Source organism: Pomacea canaliculata, linkage group LG13 (genome assembly GCF_003073045.1).
Source record: "Pomacea canaliculata isolate SZHN2017 linkage group LG13, ASM307304v1, whole genome shotgun sequence".
NCBI classification, from domain to species: domain Eukaryota; kingdom Metazoa; phylum Mollusca; class Gastropoda; order Architaenioglossa; family Ampullariidae; genus Pomacea; species Pomacea canaliculata.
The window spans coordinates 13,611,930-13,636,288 of record NC_037602.1 but is presented as its reverse complement, the minus strand read 5'-3'; the positions used below and the strand labels follow the sequence as shown (position 1 = coordinate 13,636,288).

The following is a 24,359-nucleotide window of genomic DNA, read 5'->3' as shown; positions in this document are numbered from 1 at the left end:
TTGTCTCCCTTTAGTACAATTTAGGTCATTGAATAACCATTTTCCAATGAATAAATGTACACAAACAGATACTCCTAGAAATGAACGGTTCTGTAAACTTTGTAACACTACGGATATAGGGTATGAATCTAACTGTAAAAAATTAGCATACAAATTATTTACCAATTTATTACTTTAAAAACCCAAATGCTTATAAATTCCAGTCATTATTAACTTCAACGAATACAAAGACCCTCAGCAGATTAGCTCAATTCTTTTACGAAAGAAGGTGAACTCGATGAATTCATATAACGTTATATGTGTGTGTTGTAAGAGAGATATTGTATATTGAGATTGATGGAAGTGACGTGTTAATATGTGCAGTACTCCTTGGGGGTAACGAAATAGTCAAGAACACAGAATGTATGTAAAGGACAGTAAGAGAGAGAGTGAACAAAGCATGTTTATCCTTTGTGCTCATATACTTTAATTTACTTGTCTACATACACAGGTATACATGAGGGGGCTAGAAGAAGAAAAGATTGAGTGGATGATGGAAAGAATTAGTTTGTTTCCCTTTTTTCTTTTTTCTTTTTAATTAGCTGCCATACACCAACCAGTGAGTGTGCATGTGAATAATAGATACTATTTATAATAATAGGAATATGTGTGAAAATGTATTGAATTTTTTTTAAATATCTCAATATCCCTTAGAGTGACAATATAAAATCTTAAAATCTTAAGATCCCACCCCATCTTTTCCCACTTCAATCCAGTCTTGCCAAATCTCTCACTGTCACACCCCAACTACCCTTTCTCACACTCTTCCAGCCTTTCAATCCCTTCCTGTCCTGCTCACTTCTCTTTCTACCCTTTGTGCTCTTCCACCACTTCAGTTCTACACCCTTCAACTCCACCCAGTGATAAGTGACGATGTTTTCAAAGTAAAATGTGAAGGAAGGGGTGCAACAAAACGGGAGAAGGAGAAAAGGATTTGGAGGGAAATGGGGATAAAGATGTGGTCAGAAAAAGAGAAGGGGAAAGGAAAGGCAAGAGTACGATGAGACCTTATTGGAAACAGAAGGAAAGGAGGAAGGGAAGAATATGTAACTGAAGAAGGTAGGAAGTGAAAGAAGAGGGTAACGCAGCGGTTCTCAACCTTTCACTTGTGACGATCCGCTGACGAACAAAGGTACGTCCGCGCGCCCCCCTTAGCCAGCAATGTAAGCTAATTTCACTAATCCCGGTATAAGAAACTTTAAAAAAAAATGACCACCTTCGCCCCCCCCCCCCTTGTAGACAAACTGCAGAGGATCCAGGCGATCAGCCACGGTGGAGGTTCTTAATTTTCATACAACCCTCTCCAAACACTTGGCCACTACAGACGTGAGAGCCACAGATCGAAAATCTTTCAAGTCTTTAGCATTCGGGTTCTTTGGTACTGGTATTATTGTTGGATATGCGCCATAGACGGGGGACACTGTGAGAGTCAAGGGAAAGCTGGAAAAGTCTCTAACCATCTCAGTTGCTTCAAATGTCCAGGTCCTAATAATAACAAGGTAATCGTAATCGAAGAATAAGGATCGAGGCACCTCTAAGATTAGAGTTGTTGTTTTGTTTGGTAGCAGCTAACGGGGCAGTAACACTGGCCGGGAGAGTGGAGAAGGCAGTGGACAGCGTGGCTGACGGGCACTGCAAGCGTTGACCTTAGTCGTTTGAGAATGAGACAGTGTCACAAAAGTTGTATCCATTTATCGCATTTCCTTATCATTGCAGTTAAAATTAAAGCTCGTGTGGATATAAAGTTTACATTACACGGCGTTCTTAGTACTTTTGCTAATCGCCGACGTAGACTTACTGTTTTATGATAGCATCTAAAGCTGAGTGACACTCACTGGGCCAGTGGCGCTAGACGCGTGTGTTGCAAGGGGGGACACCAGGAGGTGACCTCAGCAAGGGTAGACACCATGGCTTGACCTTAGCAAGGGTAGACACCATGGCTTGACCTTAGCAAGGGTGGACCCTGGACACCGACAGGGTGGACACCGGAGCTTGACCTTAGCAAGGGTGGACACCAGGACGTGACCTTCGTAAGGTCGATTGAGAGTGAGACAGCATGGCGAACGCGGCAGCTTTTCATCACACCTCTTTGTCATTGCTGTTAATATCTTTATGTACAAACGTTCAAAAGCTGAAGATATATACGAGTGCCTTGTCCATTTCTTTCGTTTTTATCTCTGTTAACAGAAGCAAGATTTTACGGAAACTCCTATGTTATATGTCAGCTGTTATATGTCAGTTACACATAAGGTCACAACGACCTGTCGTTGTCTTTGTCTCGCCGGTGCCACAAACGTCCTGCGTAAATAAATATATAAGGGAAGGAAACTGTTGTCTTCTTTGTGTGTTGTTTACTATGAATTACTTCCCCTGAAGAGTAAAAAAAATAGTCAATCATTTTGTTACAACGTAAAGAGGCGATGAATTGGAGAGAAAATAGAGTGTTAGAGAAGACTCCACTGTTTTTAGGAAAAATAAATTCGCACTGTTTATAGCGATCAAATGAGACTAATTCTATCAAAACATCCACCCCAAACATTCAACCCATCCGACCACCACTTCTACCACACCAAGGTTATCCATCCCCTCTCTCAGAATTTATCTTTGCTCCTATATACTGTGAACCTCATGTGAAATTTGTGCATCTATTTTGATTTCAAGTACATTTTAGGTTAGTTGTTGATCAACTCAACCAATCAAGCTTCACATCAGCCCATCACTACACTGTCAAGCACCACACCACACCACACCAGCCCTGCACTATACCCCCAAGGATAACGTTTCAATCATGGATTAGAGCCTATAACCTCATCAACTGATATTTTTTTTTTTACTCTTGCCATCCATCCACCCATGCATCCTCCCTCACTCACTCTATCTAAAACGCAAACATTACCCAGAACTTGTAAGTGATATATAGTTTTATTGCAAAAGTAACTAACTAAATAATTCCGCTTGTATAAAGCGGGCATCACAGATGTAATAGAATATAACATAAAATCCGTCATTAAATAATTATTAAACAATGCGATGTAGACATATATAAATGTGTACATGTAGTATAGTCATTACAGATTCTAACATAATATGTTCTATTCCCCCATCCCCGCTGCAGTCATTCAGTACATTACAACATGTCAATTAGAATTACCTTCACAAAGTTTCTGTTAAAGCAGACATGATCACAAAAAACAACACAATTCACATGTCTAGAGACTTTAACCAACATACTGTTTTCGAGTGAAACTCAATGAATATATGCCTTTTTTATACACGATATCAGCTTCCGTTGATGTTACTGAGCTGGAGCGAAAGACAGTCTGCACGTTAACAACATGGGATTGCTAAGTTGGAATAATAATATAGTCGCCTTATATTTTATTATAGTTATTCTTTAATATGTCATTCCTTTAAAAAAAAAGCACGACTAATGATTATTAAAATTTTTGTTTATTTTGGACTGGAGTTTGGTATTTTTTTAGAATCCTCGAAAGCGCAAAAAAGGATTTTTAAATATTATGATACAAAAGTTTTAACGCCTTGAGCAATCAACAATTGTAATTTGCATTTGATTTCTATCGAATATTAAGATCTTGAGAAAGAAAACTAATTTAATCAGATGGTTTAAACTCGTTATCTTCTCCCTCTCCAAAGCCCGAACTTTTAAAAAAACGATTATTCACCTATAAGTATCTCGCTCGCATAACACAATTATAATCAACCTATTAAAAAATTTTCCATCAGTTCCATAGCATGTCTGGTAATCAGGTTAAAACAAACAAACAGATGCAATTTAAGGAGAATACATGATAAGATTAACTAATTTAGATCATTTCTAATAAGGTAAAGTTTTCAGAAAATGTAGCAGTTGGTTCTCACACGGGTTGCGTTCCTGAGAGCTGCAGACAGGTCCGACACATGGCACGTGCACGACACACTGTCGTGCAAATGGTATACATCGGCTTAACACACTCGGCCTAACGTCAATTTTATACCATCTGCTATTAAATTACCCAAAATATACACGCTAGAACACTTTCAGTCAGTGTTCGAGTAAAGGGTAGGGTAGATGGAGACAAACCTAACTTCTTCCAAGCAAGTGGCGTCTGACATATCTGCTTCTTACAAATTGTTTGACTGAAGTGTCAAGGATCAAAAGTGATTAAGGGTTTGGAAAGATGAGATAATCACTTTTTGTTCTCATCAAACACATCAAATGTCTGGTGTCTCAAGGCCCTTCCTGTGACCAGGAAAACAAATAACAGCCAAAGGCACGCGAAACATGCAGCGATGACTTGCTACAACACATTCAAAGAGGAGACAAAGATCGGCAAAAGCGAGAATGCAAGGTAAGATTTTTCAAACCAATTCCAGTCAATGGGCACTTACATCTTTATCTACGAAATAAGGGGGAAAAAAACCCACATAACACGAACCCAACAAGAACAGACGTGGCTCTGTCACGATACAGCTGGCTGCCCTTAAGCAGCAGAAATAGCTCTTCTAGTAACTCTGCAAGTTCCTCTCCAGCACCATCTTGGAGTGACTGCTGAATGCCAGGCGGCTTGACTGGTTTGGGGCACTTTTCCACATCCAGCAAAGAGGTGAACTGTCAGCGCCTACTTCTGGGGTTTGATCCATCTTGCCAAAACCTCCTCCCCTTACACATCTCTGTCGTCCCAGCCTTCTCTTTTAGCCCACGACCGTTCGATTGACATAAACCCGTAGTAAGCTGGCAGGCAGTCAAACTGTTGAGACAACACAAGCGGAAAGCTTTTCACATCTGGCGGCTATATCTGTTGGTAATGAGCGAAGTCTTTCGGGGTGAAAGTTGCTAAATAGTTCCCTCCTGCGACAGGCAGTTCAGCAACCTACGAGTGTGTGTTGTGCTCAGAACCCAGACAGAAGAAACGCTACTGCCTGATCACACTCGAACGTCAATAGTCATAACTTGTGCCAAGCTCTGTTGCGAAAATGCTTCGCACAAAAAAGTTTTCATTTTTGGCTTTAAGAAAAGCTTGGCGCAAGCTGTGAACCATTAATGATGTCTCCAGGGTCTTTCCAGACTCGACAACGCCCTGAAGGCTTAAATGGGATCGAGGATAAAGACAGGTCAGAGATAATTCCCCAAGAAACAAAGTCTGCTTAAAAAAAAAGACGTTTAGCAGGCAGATTTTCTGCTGACGAAGAATAAACCTCATCTGCTCCAAGCTAAGATCTTTCTAAATGAATATATCCTTGACCCTGCTCACCTGATTACTCTTCCTGTTGTCAACAAACTAAAAGATTTCTGAAAGGCAGGGTTGGAGAAGAGAGGAGCCCTATCAAATGAACACTGTCCCTGCAGTCCTTCAGAACAAAGGAATATCACGAACCAATTTCGACATGGATGTGAAAGTTCTAACAAATGGATGACTTGTTAGAGGGAACCAAGCATCAAAGGACTAGCCAGAACTAATCTCGGTGCCAGATGACCATAAATTATTTCCCTGGTTTGCAATCGTGACAGGCGAAAGTTACTGGTAAAACACAAAATAGAAAAGCTGTTTCATAAACAACATAGCGTATTCTAAAAGCGATCTTACTCAAACTTAGTAGCTTCCCACTAGCAGTAAATCAGTAATATAATCCTACCAAAAAAAAACATTCTCCCTTTTTGGAAGAGCCAGACGATCGCGTTAGATTGAGTACGCAAGCTATAGATAAGAAAAAGAAGCGGACCTCATCAATATTATTATCACTAACGACCATTATTATCACTAACACCACCTAAGCTACAGCTAGAGGCTCCAGGTGAGAGGTCTGGAGGGCGTTCCGTGCAGTGGGACCGCCAGTGGACAGCTCAGTGACGGAGGTGTAAACCGGCTGGTACAGCTTGTGGCCACGCGGGTCCAGCTCGATGAACCGATAGGTGGCGTTGCCGGTGTCCAGGATGGCGGCCGGGCAGGGCCCTACACGCTTGGGGGTGTACTCAAGACGGTACATGGTGGCGTCGTCGAAGGGTGCATCACTGCCCACCTGCCCGTGACCTGGGCGGAAGCTGGCTGTGGGGTTCAACGGCTTGGGTCCAAAGTGAGCCGCATGCGTAGAGATGCCTTCGAAGGGCGCCGTGTTGGGCTGGTAGCCGGGACGGGTTTTTGGGTGCACGCGGTCGATCTCCCACGGACGGTAGTCGGTGCTGTAGTTGGTCACGCCGTTAAACGCCCCGGGGTCGCCATGCGCCGATTTGGGCTTAATGGCGACGTGAGGCTGTAGGGGCTGCGGCTTGTAGGTCAAATTGTGGGTGGTGTTCAGGTCGATGTCACCATCGGGCTTCTTGTAGGCGTCAGGCAGATGGTGGTATGGTCGCTCGGCAGGCCAGCGGCGGTAGTCGTTCTTGAAAGTGGTCAGATCGTCAAGGGGTTCACCCGAGCCCTGGACTTGGTTATCAGGCTTGAAGGATTTGGTTCGCTCGCCCATCTGGCCGCGGAAGTCCCGCATGAAGGTTGTGGTGCCATCCATGGGCACCCCGGCTGGCTTATACTTCTCGCGCTCCTTCATAAATTTGGGTGCCATCGGGTGGCGAACGTAGTCGACGCGGTACCCAGTGGTGGAATCGAAGGGTGCGTCCGACATGCGTCCCGCTTCGTTAGGTCGGATGGCTTCCCTCCGCGGCTCATTGAAAGGCCGATAGTCACGGGCGAATGTGCTCTGTCCCTCAAACTTGTCTCTCGGTGGCTGCCATGCTGCTTCCGGTCCGTAGCGTTTTGGTTTGCCGAGATCCCACTTCCGGTAGTCGGCTGCCATAAGTAAGATAATTACGGTGAGATAAGAACTCTATCTTGCTGCGAAACAAGGACTTTTGTTATTGGGTAGCTCGTTCTTAGACGGAAGGACTTTTTCGTTATAACCATGTCACGTTGAACAGTCCCATCTCCCGCTGATTTGAAAATACAGAAGACATGCGCTAAAATAATCAAACTTCCAAGTGCATCTTTCGTTTAGACATTATCTTCCGGAAGTTGAAAATAAAATAACCCCACGCTAACTCTGTATACATTCTGTAACTTAGGAAAGATCTCAGTGACTTCTAACTCCACTCAGAAGTCGCCATAGCGCTCAGTCTCTCACGCCACAGGCCCTTATCTTCTGCTGGCAATGTCAGTAGAACTATGGCAGGTCGAGAGGTCTCTAGTTTCTCAGATCAAATCACTTACAACTTTAAGTCACATAAAAAGCTTTAATACTTATTTCATAGTTTATAGCACACGCAAAGCTCTAGTACTTGTGTCACTTTCATTGTACATCGTACGTAAAGCACTAGTAGTTGTGTCCCTGTCCACTGTACGTCACACACAAAGTACATGTACGTGTGTCACTTACAAGTATAGGTCGGTTCTCCATCAAACTTTCCTTGAGTCATTTTTGCACCCTCGATCTTGACTGCTTTGGCAGGGTCAGAGCGCTTCACTGCAACAGGCAGAAGATGAGCTATAACGATCTAGGGGCGTCAGAAAGGTTCTATGAAGCCAAAGTATTCCTTTAATTATGCAACAATTTCCTTGAGAACATGCTGCAGCGCTCGCTTTGCAGCAGAAAAATAGTTCACCATGGCCTGATGGATTTAAAAAAAATAAGGTGCCAAACACCACCAGTCAAAGGCAATAAACAAAAAATAAACACCACACGCTCACTCACCTCCTGCATTCACACGTTTATGTTTCTTTGTGCAACATCAGATTATCGCAGCAATACGTAAGCAGTGTTAGATTAACGTCAGTTAACACCACGTAAAAACGGCGTATTCGTGAACGGGGTAACGTCAGATAGGTGCAACATTAAGTAAACATGGGGCTATAGTGAGTGGGGTGCGTCAGACGAGTGCAGAATGACGTTTAGGGTTGACATATACAGGAGACAGAGAGAAGAGCGATAATGTATCGCACGCCTGCTGCTGTCCTCGCGACAAAACAGACGGGCCATGGAGACACTAATCACAAACACATCGACCTCACAGGTACGGGTGTGGCCTACGCTTAACACACACCGTCCCACGCCCTCGTACGTTTTCAAAGCACTGCGTGTGTGTGCAGCACCTAGAATGTTTCTGCTGTCTTGACAAGAGCTTTCAGCAGAAAATCCTCCTTCGTGACACTCAGAGCTACCCAGCCTCCCGCCTCAACCCTCACTTCCTTCTTTCTCTCTCAGACACACACACGCGTGCGCGCTATCTTAATCCAAACTCGAGCACAAAACACAAATATTGAGCTGAATTACAACTCGTCCCATGTTCTTCTATCTATAAGCGTTTCCCCAACAATGTCATTGGCTTAGGCTAGGCACCAAAGCTTTTTCTAAGTGGTGAGGCCGAAAGCCACAAGACTGATTGAGTGGGTGTGCCCAAGCAGCCCACCACCTTTTTTCCCCCGCCCCTCACCTGCACGCGGTACCACGCTGGGCACATGACTTCCTTTCAACAAGATTGCTTTAAGAAGCTGTGTACAGTTACCACGTATCCTTTCAAGCAAGCCCTGGCACAAGTTTTGTTGTCCACATATTTGTATACGCGACCGGCAATCGCCTGGAAATGCATGGACATGCGCGCCAGATGGAGTGATTGTGCATAAGCGCATTCACGTCCAAATCCTCTCTACTCCCACTCCCCTGTAGTGGAGATTAAGGTGACCTAGTGCTGTCGCCTAGACAGTGAGGATCATGGCTCGAGGGTTCTGATATGTAACACATTAATTTTTTTTTCTTCGGTAACGCGGGACAAGCGCACAGCAGTGATAGTTATACCCTTAGTTGCTGACGTATAAAAAAAAAAAAAAACGATTAAATGCTACAATAACTGAACACAACGATCGTAACTTTGGGAGATTACTTTTATATTTATTATTTTTTTTTACTGAAATCTCACAACAAAAAAAAGCTAGTTAAATTCAGCTGTGCAATTCCTGTAATTTCAACTACACTGAAGAAATGTATGACTCTTCCAACTTATCCTTCAGATAAATCTCATTCTTGGATGAGAAAAACAAATAAAAGCTTACTTGGATAGTCTTTTGTGTAGGAAGTTAAGTGATCAAACTCTCCAGGTGGCCTTTTGTATCCCTCATGTTGATGAACATATGGCCTATCTAGTGGATGTTTAATATAATCCACCCTGTTGAAAAAAAAGGAATGAATACAAATTTTGATTCTTTTCTTCACTGAGAAAAGCTCTGATTTGATTAAAATACATGCGATTTTACGTTTGTGCATACATGTGTCCCCATTGCTTATCATGCAATTGGTCTTTAAAGTGAGTCAATGGCCCATTAAATCAAGATATATATATTTCCATTCTTAAATTGAGACAACCTATTATATAACAATAATTTATAATGTATTCACATTTGTCAAGTGAACCGATGGTCTATTAAATAAAAATTTTTATAACTTTATAAAAGTTTATGATAAATTTATAATATAGACATAATATAGTCCCATTTTTTCTTCCTCTCCCTTCTTTCTCTCTCCTTGTATCTCTTTTTCCCTCCCAGACACACACACACTCTTGCAGTTCAACCCCCTCTTTTCTCTGCTTTTCCCTTCTCTCATTGCCAGAATGTAATATATCAGAAGCAAATTAACACTTACTCATAACTACCTAATTTCTCAGGTGGACAAGTTTAAAAAAAAATTTGCAAGAAAAACTTCCGATCCTGTACATCCTGTACTTTCCGATATTTTACGTATTAAAATAGTTATGATGTCTATATTTTTCTAGATGACATAAATAAGATAGTGAAAGACATAACATTTTCTGAGATTTTATCTTTTGTTCTTTTTCTTGATATGTACATTGCCCATCACTTTAATGTTTCCCTCAACTGCTGGTTGATCACTTACTACCTTTGTGCCACCTGAGAGATTATTAGAGGAGTGTGGCTTATGCCCTTTGACTTATGCTCTTTGGTATAAATCTATTACAAAAAAATTTATACAATCCTTTTGCCGTAAATCCTAACTTTTTTACCAACCTGTTTGTTGTTTTGTCAGAAAGAGGTTCACCACTTCCTTGTGCATTGTCAGCTGGCTTAAAATTCTTTTCCTTTTGCAAAGGGTGAGGATGGTATGTGGTTGCATACTCTGTGAGCATGCACGGTTTATCTGAACCAAAAGATGGACTAGGTCTGTGGGGACATCGATGGCGTCTGAAAAATATGAGCTTTGTTCTAGTCAATGAATCATATGTTTGCTTCTTCATAGGTATAGTGTACAAATAATATTAGAAACTTTATTTCTTGCTAGTAAGAAAACCCACTATCTTTTGTATCTGTTCCTAGGGCAGCTCCATGGAACAGACCTTAGGTTAAAAGGTCCATGAGTTAAGGTGTGTTCAGGCCAATAACAATGGTGGGTTTTTGATTAATCAGGGGAAATAAAAGGCAGTAAAAAGAGAAAGTTTGGATCCACTTTCCACATAGCTTTCCCTAAACACAACAAATCATCAAATTTACTGTCCCTGTGGATACTATAAGCCAGAGGACATTTACCCGACCATATTTTTTTGTAATAAGCAAATTCCATTGTCATCTAATTATTCAAAACAGTATTAAAAAATCTTGATCTTTATCCATTAATACCTTTACACAGAATGAAATAGGGATTAAAGTAATTTCTTAAGTATAGCTATTATAAAGACTGTGTACATGCCACCATATGTCTAAAATGTTAATTATCTGTACCATTTTATCACAGTAAAAGGCCAGAGAAATGGAAAAAACACATGTTAACAAAGTAAAACCAGTTAAGAATCTGGCTGCCCATCATGCTGGAAAAGCTGGCTTCGTTTACAAACCATTTCTACTAGGAGCAAAAGGGAGCAGCAAAGGTTTAAATTAGTTCGAGATAAACGGCTAAAATCGTTAACACCATCACGATGAGCCCACCCCTGCGCCACCATTCTTACTGGACAACAAATATGATCGTCACACACACACACATTATCGACTCTAGTTTGTTTAAAATTCAAATAAGTGAATGAAGTGACAATCATAAAGCGGAAAACGCAACACTTAGGAATATGGCAATATGTGTTACAGCTAAAAGTGTTTTTTTAAAAAAAATCTTACCCGCAAGTGCAGATCTCACAAATGCACCTTTTAACCATTTCGTGCCTTTTGTTTTATTCGTTATTTTATCTGTAAAATAACATTCAAGAAATGAAGGAAACTGTTCTGCAGATGAGCCGTTAGCGATAGTAAACGCCCGTCGTGTTGTTAGGCACCGTGCCTGTAGCGTGTTTATTTAAAATGGTGGGTGGCAACAGGATTAAGCAACTCTCAGGGAAGGTCTAGGTTTAATAACATAGTTACTAAAAACAAAACCAGATATATGCTGTATGCATAAAAATTGTTTTAAAATAATAGGTAGTGAAATTAGACGTTATAACGATTTTTCATACAAACTGTTTGTTTTCTAACATCCTTTTTTCGGTTTCCTATTGTCCTACCCTACAGATACTAATGGTATCTTCCGCAGCAGCAGTTTGCGAGAGAACACGAGACTAACGGGAGTGATCTGTATTCGGCGTTTCCATCTAACGCGAAGACAATCACGGAAATCTGTTGTGGATTTCTTGTTGCTTTAACTGAAAAGAAGATATAGCCAAAGGCCCCACCAGCTGCATTTTTATTTCTTCCTCTCCTTTCTGCGTATCACAATTTGGGAGGATAGGGAATCAGTTTTGAATGTATCTGTAAGTCATTACACGATATACCAACTGCAAGTCTAAGACGAACGAAGAATCCAGGTTGCGGTGCCCATTATTTTATTACAGCGCAGTAGCTCCTCGACATGCGGACTCACAAATAGTTTTTCAGAGTTCAGCAACTCGTCAAAACAGAGCAACCATGCATTTATGTATCAAGCATACGTTACATGCATAAATGTATGATTCACCTACAGTGATACAATAGCACAATCATGGAATAAAGTCTTAGCTTATTTCATGTGTTATGAAAGCTTACCTTTCAAAAGCAGCCACCGTAGCCATCACCAGTTAAAATTCTTGTGAGTGATTTTTCCTACTTCTTGTCTTTATATTTTAACTTTACAATTTTTGACTTCTCCCACCTTTCTGCCTGATTTGTCATGTATCATTGTTACAAGTTTTGAGAAGATATAACCTTATGTTTTAATTACAAAATACATAATTCATTGTCAAGAATATGTAAAATGAGATCATGCTCAAAGATCTTTGTTAATTCTCTATATAAATGACCAGTACTTGGGTATAATTTACTATAGGTCTCACATAGATATTGCAGCCCATGACATAAATATTTATCAAAAGTTCAATAGAACATCAGCTATCTTTCACAGCCATTGGAATTTAATGTATTATATAAAAGCAACACAAAAACAGAGTAGCTAGTATAAGTCCCACTGAGAACTAGCTGCACTATATATGTTTATATATGTGGAAAAATAACCCATCGGACTTAAGCTAAAAGCAGATTTTTTAATCCATTAGAAAAAATGTATAGTTTAATTGATCATCACTACCAGCAGATCTTAACCCTGATGAGAATTCAGATCCTGATATCTTTTTACTAGACAATGACCATAGAAACCAAAAACTTAAAATGTATCAATTAAAATGGTTATATTAGCTAGACCACTCCAAATGCTATGCATTTAAAAACTTGCATATGATTATGCACAGATTATTACAGAATGAGGTGCATATACAGACTGCTTCCAGAGGCAGTTTTAATGTCAATTCATTGCTATTGACCTTGGAAAAATTTATTCAAGACGATAAAAAACGTATGCTCTACACGTAAAACAACCTAGCCAAACACAAATGCTTTATTTTCAGGACAGCCTTTCAATCTGTGTGCACATCTTGAATAACTCCAACAAAAGATTCCGGAATGTTGAGAAATGTTATGCAAAAGATACTGCTGTCCAGGGTAGGCCCTATATAAATATAAATCCCAATGTATTCGTCCAGAAAGTATGAACTTGTTTGAAAGAAACTGGCCAGGAGTGGCTGACACACAATGTCCTGGGAAAAGGTTGGGGAAAAAAAGTAACTAAAAAAGACCATCACAAATGTCCAAAGACTACCATCTGTGAATTTGCTAGGCATGAGTCCATGCTAGTGCAGCTATGCATAACTGGTCCAGAAGTACACCACATAGCACTCTCTTCAAAAACAAGATACTTCACAATAACTATCTTGTAACCGACTGAACAGCTAATGTATGATGCTAAAATTTTTGGGCAGGTTTCACATTAAAAGCAAGGTGGATACTATAAAAAGCAATTAGCATATTTTCTTTTTGTATAAATTACACTTTTCACTAATTTTAGTTCCTCCTACCCCCAAGACGTGCAGTGGGTCAAGTTTAGAAAAGAGTTGCTAGCAATATTTCAGATGCTTCACAGTTATATACGTTGTTGTTTTGTAATGGAAAAAACTGATATATATTTATGTGGATTGCAAAGTCTGTAGCCCTGCTGTCTGATAAGTCAAATAATGAGTAATAAGTTCTCTTAAGCTACAGCCAAAGGACTGGATGAGGTATAGACAGGTCGGTAGAATCTGTGACCTAAAGAATCCACATTCACAAAAACATGCGTTGCCATCTGCGTGTCCACAGTAGCCGCTGGGCAAGGCTCTCCTTGCTTGGGGATGTATTCTGTGCGATACATGGTGTTGCCATCAAAAGGAGCGCTGGTGATCTGGCTAAGCTTTGGCCTACAGCTGGCAGTGGGTGTGAAGGGCTTGGGCACATAGTGGGCCATGACAGTGGAGATGCCATCAAAAGGTGCAGTGTTTGGCTGGTATTCAGGCTGCGGCATGGGTTGTGATGGCTTGACATTCCATTGCTTGAAGTCTGCTCTGTAACAGGTTGAATTCTGGAAGGTTCCGGGCACATGAGCCACTTCTGCAGGCCTGTATGATACAACAGGTTCAAGAGGCTGAGGTCTGTAAGAGAGCTTGTGTGTGGTGTTCAGATCAATCTCACCATCAGGTTTTTTATAAAGATCAGGATTATGCTTATCGGGTTGTTTCACTGGCCATCTTTGGTAGTCATGTCTGAAGGTGGTCATGTTTTCTATTGGAATGTCGGATCTGATGGTTGTAACTGGTGGTTTCAAAGACTTCCTTTTTTCACATGGCCTTCCTTGGTAATCTTTTCTAAAGATAGTTATGCCATCCATGGGAATGCCAGAGGCTTATATACTTCTTGTTCTTTTATAGGCTTGGCTTCAATGGGGTAGCGAACATATTGATCACGGTAAATGGTTGTTGAAGTGAAAGGAGTATCTGAGTGAACAGTACCATCAGCAGGCTTAAAGGGCTCTCTTGGTCGCTCATTGTATTGCTGATAATCTTTTGCAGTTACACTTTTGCTGTCTATCTTCACAGTTGGTGGCACCCATACTTCTTCTGGTTTGAAGCTTTTTACTTTTTCCATTTTCCATTTCCTATAGTCAGCTGGAAACATAAGGTAAAATTAACAGCCATAAATTTATATGTTCATTAGATAGTTCAGAACGATGTAGGAGTTAAAATTATGGTAATTTCTATTTTGCATTGAAACAATATGATAGACTAAATATGCGGTTTGCTAATAAAGGTTTGATACTTTGCCTGCCAGGAAGCATGAGCAACTTGTAGTTTATCTTGGAAGTCAAAATGCATATCAGTTGGTATCAGTCAAGGGATAATGAAGATGAAACATCTCAACTTTCACGGCTTGGTTACTACACCACTAAATACTAGATGGATGGCTTATGCCCAGCAGTCCTCTAAATGTAGCCCACCTTGACCAAGCACATCATTCTACTTTTAAGTGGTGTACCCTGTATTTTATAGTTATAAAATGACAGCTAGCTGTTAGTCCTCCAGCTAGTAGCTAGAAGTATGTAGTGCATCTGACATCTGGTCTTTTAATGAATAAGAAATCAATCATTAAACTTTTATATTTTATCAATTTTTATAGGTATCTTATAAGCTTATTTTTGATGAGTTTTTTAAAAGAGAAAAAGCCTGCCAGTAATCATAACCTGTCAATTGTTACCTTTTACAAATAAATGTTGATGCAACTTGTAAATAGAAACAGGCAAATAGAATCTATAACTTACAAGCGTATGTTGCACTGCATCAAATTTGGAAGGCTCTGTTCTTTTGTCTTCATGCCTGATGGCTTTGGCAGGATCTAAAGGTTTATCTACAGTGCAAAACAGGGACACATTTTTTTTTTAATGATTGCCTTGGACTGTGTTTTTCGCAATATAGACACATGATCACACTATAAAAACAAATACTAAAATCTTATTTATCAGTAAGAAACGTTTGCTATCTTACTTATATTTGTAGTGTTTTTGATCAGGACACGTTTTAAATAATGCAATGCCACTGTCTCTACAGCTTGTGACATAAGTATACTGCACTAACATTGAAACAAAAAAAAAAAGCATGAGAAAATCTCAAATGTGGGAGACAAATGTACATGAACAAGCAATAATGTATGACTTATGTACTATTGGTGTATTAACATAATCATTATCATTCATTGCTTGGTTGATTCATCACTCATCAGTTGGTACTAGATGATCAGCAGTTAAGTTGGTCTGCCAGTACCAGGGAGGGACCTGGCTAGACACAGCAGCTAACAAGGCTTTCCATTCGGGTTGCTCTAGAGCGGTAGTGAGCAGATCCGTCATGGGAAGACCACTCCCACATAGTCGCTGTCCATTCTTTCTCTGTCCGCCTTAGTGTTAATCCCTCTCCACAGTGCCCTGACAATCTTAGGTGTTCCACGAGTGCGGCAACAGCACCAGACAAAATCGTTGGTTTTGTGTTCCATGTAGGAAATTCCAAGCAGGTTTCATATGTACTTGGTCTCAAATACCTCACTTTTTTCAGCATCAGCATGGATGTTTAAAGGTGGACTGCTGTCTGTCTGCCAAGACCAACGCTTAGCCTCTTGCAAAGTTCTCCGCTGTTAGTCTCGGCAAGCCTAAACAAAAAATGTGACTAAACCGGAAGCTTGGTACAAGCATACCTCGTTTGTGAAGGGTCTTTTGCATGATGTTTTCTTCTTGTTGCTCCTAATCACCCCCAGTGGAGCATAGGGCTTCAGCATGATGTTTTACAGGAAGACATTGAACAGCACAAGTGATAAGGGATCAAGGGGGTAGCATCTTTGACAAATGCCCACTATTGTCTAAAAGAAGACATTTACTTAGCTCCAATTTCTACAAAGACAAAGAAGAATTTTACGATCAGCTGGAAAGAGTCTTAATGGCAATACTGAAGAGGGAAATTCTTGACATATCTTGACTGGAGCACCAACATCAGCCTAGACGCATACCGAAAAAAAGCAGGAATGGTGGGTAAATTTGGTCTAGGGAAATCTAATGACTGAGTACTAAGGCTTCTAGAATTTGCACAGAGCAACTGACTCACCCTCCATCCCCACAACGAAATCCAGGACGGCAACTTAGCATTCCCCAGATAGTTTGGTTCATAACTAAAATCGACTTCAAAGCATTTTAAATTGTCCCAACAAACATTAATAAGGCCAAAACGAGGGCATATTCAGGCATGGACACAGGCAGTAACCAAAACCTCAGTAACCAAAACCTTAACAATCCCAAAGATGAAGCTGAAGGCAAACTGTACATCCACCCCTGAATTTACTTCGACTTGGAGAAGCTGCAAAACCCAAACACAGATCTTCAAGGTCTAATTAGGAGGTAAATTTGTCGCCTTCAGTATGGTCGACTGTAGATATCCTCACTAAAAACATTAAGGACGTGCTACTACAAACAGCTAGGGAGGCAGAGTAAGAAGAAACCTTGGATAATTTAGATTTCCGTGCCTAAAGGAGAGCACGTATTGAAGAAATAAGGGCCGTCACAAACACTAACAAGTACAGTCAGAGTTGTACACCATGTCAGCAACTAAGACTATCTCACGGCGAACTAACAAGTACATCAAGGTGAACAGTGCCAGCAGGAAGGAAAGGAGGGCAGATAAGAGAAACTGGATTGAGAAGCAGTGCCGTAACATATAGGCAATGGCATATGGTGGCAGCAAAAAGTCACATCAGCTACTGAATAACCGCACCAGGACAGGTCAATACTAAACTTCAGCTATCAAAAACAGCAGTGGTCCCTTTCTCATAGAAGGCAATGCCCATTGGAATGAGTATTGCAATAACCTATGCATCTTCTAGCTGAAGACGGACCCCAATATCCTTCAAAGCAGCCAGACTATAACCAGCTACACTGCAAACCTATCAGTACGGCGAGAAGAGTACGAGGTATCTATACAGTATACACAGTCCGAAGTAAGAGGTCACCTGTGGTTGACAAGGTGCCAGCTAAGCTGCTCTAGCAGGGTGGGGAGGAAATAATGAAGGCTCTCAGTACTTTGTTTCAAAAACTCTAGGAAATCAAAAAATGATCCAATGAAAGAAGCCAGTCAATGGGCATACCCCTTTTACAAAAAAGTAACACATAACAGTGCCAAATCCACGAGACCATAAGTCTAATCATCCACCCAAACAAAGTCATGTTTAAGGTAATCCAAAATCGCCTCAACACAACTGCCGAGGAGCTACCAGCTTAAGGTCCGGAAAGGGCACAGCTGAGCATGTCTTCAATTCACATCCTGATAGAAATACATCTACACCAGAGGGAGCTGTTCTACAGCGTCGTTGATTTAAAAAAAAAGCATTTTACCGCGTCTGGCTTGAGGAACTGTAGCTTGTGGTGCAAAAGTTCAGCATCGAAGAGGGCCTCATTCAAATCATAGAATTGCTATATAAGACTCGAGGAGGGCAAAACTACTCAAACACGACATGGTGAGGCGTGGTGAAAATGGCGATTAAAGCCTGTCTGAAATTGGTGTACAGCTGATTACTATATATTTCCCTCCGTACAAGGCAGCCCACGTGTATTGGGTTTCCTCCCCACTGTACTAGAGCTTGTCATTTTTTTTTTCAGTTTCTGTCTTCCCAAAACCTCATACTACTGCCAGTCCCACCATATTTTACAGGTGTTGTTATCGCTGGTGGGCGAGTTCTTTCACATTGTCTCACTGGTATAATGTGTGAACGTTCCAAGTATCAATGGAAGTTCCTCCTCTCAGCTTTGTTGGAGATGATTTGACTCTAGTAGTACACTTTTCTATGTAAACTCCCTGGAGGTGCCGAAGAAGCACAGTCGTTGTTGACTCAACCAGTTCGGCAGAATATTCTTTCTACATTGTTTAGCCATGGGCATATCTCTGGATTTGTACACTTGGTGGCACCCATCTTTTCTCGAAGTGAGACCAAAGCCGATATCATTAAGCGATGCGTCATCTTGGTCGCGAAAACGTTGGCACCGGTCCGTGGCCGATACTTTCATCCCGGAAAGTCTTTGCCCAGCGACGTGGTGTTAGTATCCAAATATGATGAAGAGATTTACTCTCTTAAGCTTTCCTCTTTATCAAGATTACTTACAAGGCAAAAGGACCATTTGCCCTTTTTAGGATGAGGTTTCAGTGCTCCCATTACCATGCATGAAGAAGACGGAGAGCTGGTGTCCTTAGTCTTCTTAAACCAAACCTCCCGAGAACATTGAGACCTCGTATTTCTCCGTGTTCGGGACTTGGAACTCACAACTGAGGAATGCACTTTGACCCTGTTGACGATGTGTCACATGCCAAATAAGCACTAAGTTGCGGTTGGATAGAAACAACTATTCGAGCAGCTTCGTTTCGCCGATTGCCCAGCAAACACCCAAGACGAGGACTCGTCTCTTCTGCTAGAGACCAGAGTTTTCCTGTCATACGCCTGTTTTTGTGTTTTGTAAATAGCTTAAAGTGGTTTATGAAATCGTGCAATTGTTATGTCAGTCAAAGAATTGTGAAGCAGAGATTTTGCCTGGCAATTAAGGGGAAACAACATATGATTCTTTAATCTGTTAAGTCAGGTTTTCTTACTGGTGTACTCCTTTGTATAGCATGTAAGGAGATCAATCTCGCCAGGTGGTTTTTGTACTGTTCTGGTTCACGAATGTAAGGTCTTGCTAATGGGTACCGCACATAGTCTTGCCTGAAATTGCAATATTGTTTAATAATAATTATTATTTATATTATTTATAAAGCGCCATTCCCTCATGGCTCGCAGCGCTTTACAAAAAATCGCACACTCTATGATCATAAAAACAGCATAACAAGATCCTGCATTATCTAAACAAGTACATTCTATCAAAGGCACAACAGAGGAAGTGCATCTTCAGCCTCAGCTTAAATGCTGACGATGATGATGCATGACTTAGGGGAGGGAATTTTCGACAGCTGCGACAGCAAATACAAACCACGGACATGCATAGGTGGGCTGCTGTCTGCCGAGACCAACGCTTAGCCTCTTGCGAAGTTCTCCGCTGTTAGTCTCGGTGAGCCTCTGAAATGAATGCGACTAAACTTTGTACAAACCAGCCTCGTTCTAGTAGTTAAGCAGAAGGGTAGCTAAACCGGAAGCTTGTTTTAGTATTTTGGAAAAGTCTGCAAGCAGTCCAGTAATACAAGTTCGTGGACAAACACACCCGCTTTGTTTTAGAGCAGCGGTTCTCAACCTGTGGGGCGCTCCCCCCTGGGGGGACGCGACGTGCTTACAAGGGGGGCGCGAAGGTGGTCATTTTTTTTAAAGTTTCTTATACCGGTATTAGTGAAATTAGCTTACATTGCTGGCTAAGGGGGGGCGCGCGGACGTACCTTTGTTCGTCAGGGGGCGTCACAACCGCAATTTGCTCAGATTATCAGTAGCAGCAGAAAATGGTTTGCTGGAGATACAAGCAGAAATCGTGCTCAAAATCGAAACAGCCTTTCTTAGCTAACAGCCTCTGTCTATGGACGCCAAGTTGGATGGTGCTCAGACTGCATCATATCTCCAAATTATAGTTTTCATTTTTTTTTTTTTTTTTGGCATGGAATGCACAAATACGTATGAGCATGCGTGGAAAAAGTAGAAGTGAGTGGGGGGGGGGGGGGGAACAAGCAGAGATACATTCCAAGAAGGCCAATACGGTTTCAGGTATTAGCTATGTAACAGTAATATTCTCTAAACTTCATTTTCATGCTAAAGAACGTATAAAATATGTTTATCAGGGTGCTTATTTTAATTTCTCAAATGCCACCTTTCTATCAAAATGTAGATGTTGCACACTTTGTTTTCGTGATATTTCATGTCAAATCTGTAAGGAGTCTCAATGCATCACCAACCTGTTTGTGGTTTTATCTGAAATAGGCACCTCACTCTGGAGAGCAGCAACCTCAGGCTTGTAGCTTTTTCTCATGTGGAATGGGTGGGGATGGTAATTTTTAGAATACTCGGTGAGGTTTGAAAAACTTCCTGCTGGAATGTGTTTAAAAGGGCATCTATGTCGCCTGAAAATGCCATAATGCATCAATGGGTTAGACAAATCTTGTTTTTTGTTATTTACACCAGAATTAACTATCTCTGATACTTCAAGATTGACTAGTACATTTATTCTTTTTGGGTGATGAACTTTTTGTTAATAGGTAGATTCTTTGTTGCTTTGACAGTTCTGTGGTTGTTTCAATGGCGGTTAAGAATTCACGTGTTCCGTCACACACATGCCTGCATACACACCATATTTAAATATGCATATGCAAAGGTTCCGATAAAGGGAAATCTTGAAAAGTTGTGGAAGGTTGTGTTGATCAATTCTGCATGCAAAGAAAAAGAAGGATCAACATAATTTTTTCAAAGCTCTAAATCTTGATGGTGCACATCCAAATCAAAATGAAGCTACTTAAGCAAGTGCTGAATATTCATTGCTTATAATAGTTTTTGACAGAAAATGTATGTTTCTTTCCTTTTTTTTTTGTTTGTGATTATCTAAGCTGAACATGTCAATTCTGGCAGCTCTGGGAATTTGATAAATGAACTATATCATTTATTAGCTGTTCTTTCTATGCTACTATTTGCCCTTATGTGTTATTGCTGTCTGATTCTGTCATCACTTGCCCAGTCTGTGCAGTAAATATTTTTAGCCCTGAATATATTTACTTTTACTTATTCTCAGCACTGTAAGCTAATCCTACTTTAAATGGCTAGCACTTTTGATGAAATGTACCTTGTACTTTCTTTTAGGTACCTTAAGTACCTGAACACATCTCTCCTGTTCTTTGTCATTTAGTTTTAATTGCCTTTAGCTGGTTTCATGAATAAGATATTTGTTGTTGCTATTGTTTTACATGTAAATATAAGACAATAATCTGCCACACTTGGCAAGCTAGAAAATTATCAGAATATTCTTTCTTTTTTTTTTTGCACAAGGCTGTTACAAACAACCAACCAACTAGTTTCTTCTTGTATTTAGAGGCAAACCTTTAAGCCTGTTTACATATGTTCAAGGTATTACTACACACATTTATTTTAATCAGGGTTTACAATGCGTCTTTTTATTTTGAAAAACTGGAGGTCAGTATGCATTCTGTGTAAACATTTATACAAATTTAAAACCTTGGGAATGTTTGCATTGAAAAATATGAAAAATGAAAGCTATATGAAAATAAATAGGCTTCATGCATTAAAATAGAAATAAAAGATTTCTTTTCATACAAAAATAGAGTCATAATTCTGACCCCAAAGTGCAACAAACATTAATTTCATTCAATACTTTATTAAAATATTTAACATCTTTGATGTTTCATCAGAGTTCTTGAATACAATCTCACAAAAAAACCCTCAATGAATGCCGGTACCATAAGAAATTTTAAAATGACAGTTAAACCTTACAATTCTTTTCAGAATGATACAACTTTATATAACTCTGAAAAATGCTTTCATAGTTATATGGTTATTATTTGATCTATAAAAGTTCAGATTTTTATTCAGAAACTTTTATTTGCTTACTTGATATAACCAGAACAGCCCTATAAAATCTAGCACAACTATGGAATTTAATACTTATAGAAACGTCAGCATATCTTTTTGTGTGTTGCACCAAGCTTCCATTTCACACAGGGAAGTTAATAAAGACAGAATTGAGTATCAAGTATTTGCTGTTTGTAACCTGTCAAACAGGATCTTGGGGCAATAATTATAGATTACTTAATACGATCAGGCGCAAAGGTGGTCGCATTACAATTCTTTGATTCTTGCAAACTATGCCGTCAAATGTTTAAAAACATGCATAGATGCATGTCACTGTATGATGAAAGCTTGGGTAACTATGATGCAGATCTGCTACACACTTTATAAAAATTTAATACATTTCAGAGAAACTAAAATATTACAAATGATCCAACAGTCAAGAATACCAAAGCCAACTTCAAAATAACAGAATTAAAAGCTGTGAAGCCTGATCTAGTTATGGCTTGTCATTTTTACGAAGGAGTAATGTTGCTGTCTGTCTTCATTTTGCAGTTAAAACAAAAATAAAATAAATCATTCACAGATGGTCTTCTGTTACCTGCTTGGCACAAAACCCCTAAAACACTCATCAAAGACAAAACTGAAAATCTCAAGCAGATGCATACACAATCTGCATGATAATTGATGCACAAAGTTGAACAGAACCTTCATACTTACAATCTGCAGATGAAAGCAATGTGTTAAGAAATAAAACTTGTTATCAAACCAAAGAAATAAACAGCATTATGACTATGTCATTCATTACCAACATAGCTGAATAATGCAAAAGTATATCATTGTTCTAATTAAATGTAATTATACAAAAATATAACCAATACAGAACAAATGTCACTTTCTGCCCCTCATGATACTATATCAAATTACTTATGTATGAAGTGGTAATGGAGACTAAGTGAATTAATAGTTCAAGATTATTAAAGAAGGAAATAAAAAATAGCCACCTATTCAACTTAATGATAAAGGATATGTTTAAAATGGGTATACACTACTATTTTGGTCTCCTCTGCATACATTCTCACACACACACCCACTGCTATATTGATGATATAAGCATGTCTGTGAAACATTCAAGAAATCTTCAATATACAAATTTCTCAAATCTATATCAGTAAATGTCTTGTGCAGCTGTCGTGTAGATGTATGTTTTGCAGCTTCACTAGCAGGTTTTAGTTAGGTCTCAATGATAAAGATAGCATCAGCATTAGATTCAAATTAACAGACAATGTTGTTTTGATTTTGTTCTTTTGATTTCGCACAACTAAACATTAAAGTGCACAATCTTGAAGCATCTGATGCAAGCATGTGACTGGATTTGACTGAAGAGATGTCATCTTGTGACTAGAAACAACATGAAGTCTAATTTTTAATTTTTTAACCACAAACTGAAATCGTTCTGCAGGTGAACAAACTGAACTTTAAAAAGTATTTTAGCTCTGTACACAAAATTTAAACTAAGCAATTAGATTCGAATCTATACATGTAAACATAAACTAGGGTAAAAGCCACTCATATTGTCACACCCCCTGGGACAATAGTTGTTTCTCCAGGTCAAAAAGGGAAACTCAAGGAGAAGCGTCTTGTTTCCGAAGCTACAAAGCAGTGTCCAGACCCAGCATATGCCCTGAAACTGTAGTCTTAAAAATGCTGCGGCAAAGGTATCATAGGGTAACGCAACATCAAGTAGTGTCCGCGGGGTCTGCATTGGTTATATTTTTCTTGAATTCTCCATTTAGCCCCCGGAAACGACTGACCCTTTCTTTATAACTACGGCCCACACCTTTGGGATGTTGACAATCTATGTAGGGAATAAATGTCATACCATTTACATTACCATCGTAATGCTCTTAAATCCAAACTCTAGCACTGCATCTAGAAATGCTAGAACGTCACATAAAGACAGTAAGGTGATCGCCGCAGATGCAACGCTTTCTTTTTCTTGATTTCTTTTGAATAGGAGTACCGCGTAGATGAGAAAGCAATCACGACAGGACGCTGATGGCCAGCTTCTTCAAATCACATAAACATTGACCTTCCTCGCTTCTGGCATAGTACTCCACATTAGTCCTTAACTTACCTGCAATTGCAGAGATCGCAAATACATTTCACGCTCATTCTGATAATATTTGCTGACTGTATTTTATTTTCCCTAAAAAAATCGTGTACATATGATCATAAAGGACTTCAGAAATATTTGGGTGGTGCGGCAACAAAAACGGGATGGACAGTAAACGTCCCGGTCCTACCACTATTTTCATTCCGGTTAAAATTAAAGGAACAGTTAACAATGTTGTGGAACAGAGTAGATTTTTAATTAATTTTAAAAATGCTGCTACATGAAATATTTGAAAGTTTAAGAGAAAGACTCCCATTTTCTTT

At 39.9% G+C, this 24,359-nt stretch overlaps 2 protein-coding genes across 2 annotated transcripts; both read right to left on the bottom strand.

The window, feature by feature from the left end:
* Nucleotides 1–2,938: 2,938 nt before the first annotated feature.
* LOC112553820 (stabilizer of axonemal microtubules 2-like) lies at nucleotides 2,939–11,314 on the bottom strand. Its single transcript, XM_025221282.1, has 5 exons — nucleotides 11,139–11,314; nucleotides 10,044–10,217; nucleotides 9,072–9,184; nucleotides 7,402–7,488; nucleotides 2,939–6,818 (listed from the first exon to the last, which is right to left on the bottom strand). The coding sequence occupies exons 1-5, from the start codon at nucleotides 11,174–11,176 to the stop codon at nucleotides 5,809–5,811; spliced, it is 1,422 nt and encodes a 473-aa protein (XP_025077067.1). The 5' UTR covers nucleotides 11,177–11,314; the 3' UTR covers nucleotides 2,939–5,808.
* Nucleotides 11,315–11,454: 140 nt separating this feature from the next.
* Nucleotides 11,455–24,298, bottom strand: LOC112554446 (stabilizer of axonemal microtubules 1-like). Its single transcript, XM_025222221.1, is given in 7 exon segments — nucleotides 11,455–14,255; nucleotides 14,363–14,518; nucleotides 19,022–19,072; nucleotides 19,075–19,133; nucleotides 20,303–20,467; nucleotides 23,776–23,778; nucleotides 24,058–24,298. Coding segments are annotated over 7 exon segments (1,158 nt in total). The 5' UTR covers nucleotides 24,096–24,298; the 3' UTR covers nucleotides 11,455–13,569.
* Nucleotides 24,299–24,359: the final 61 nt, after the last annotated feature.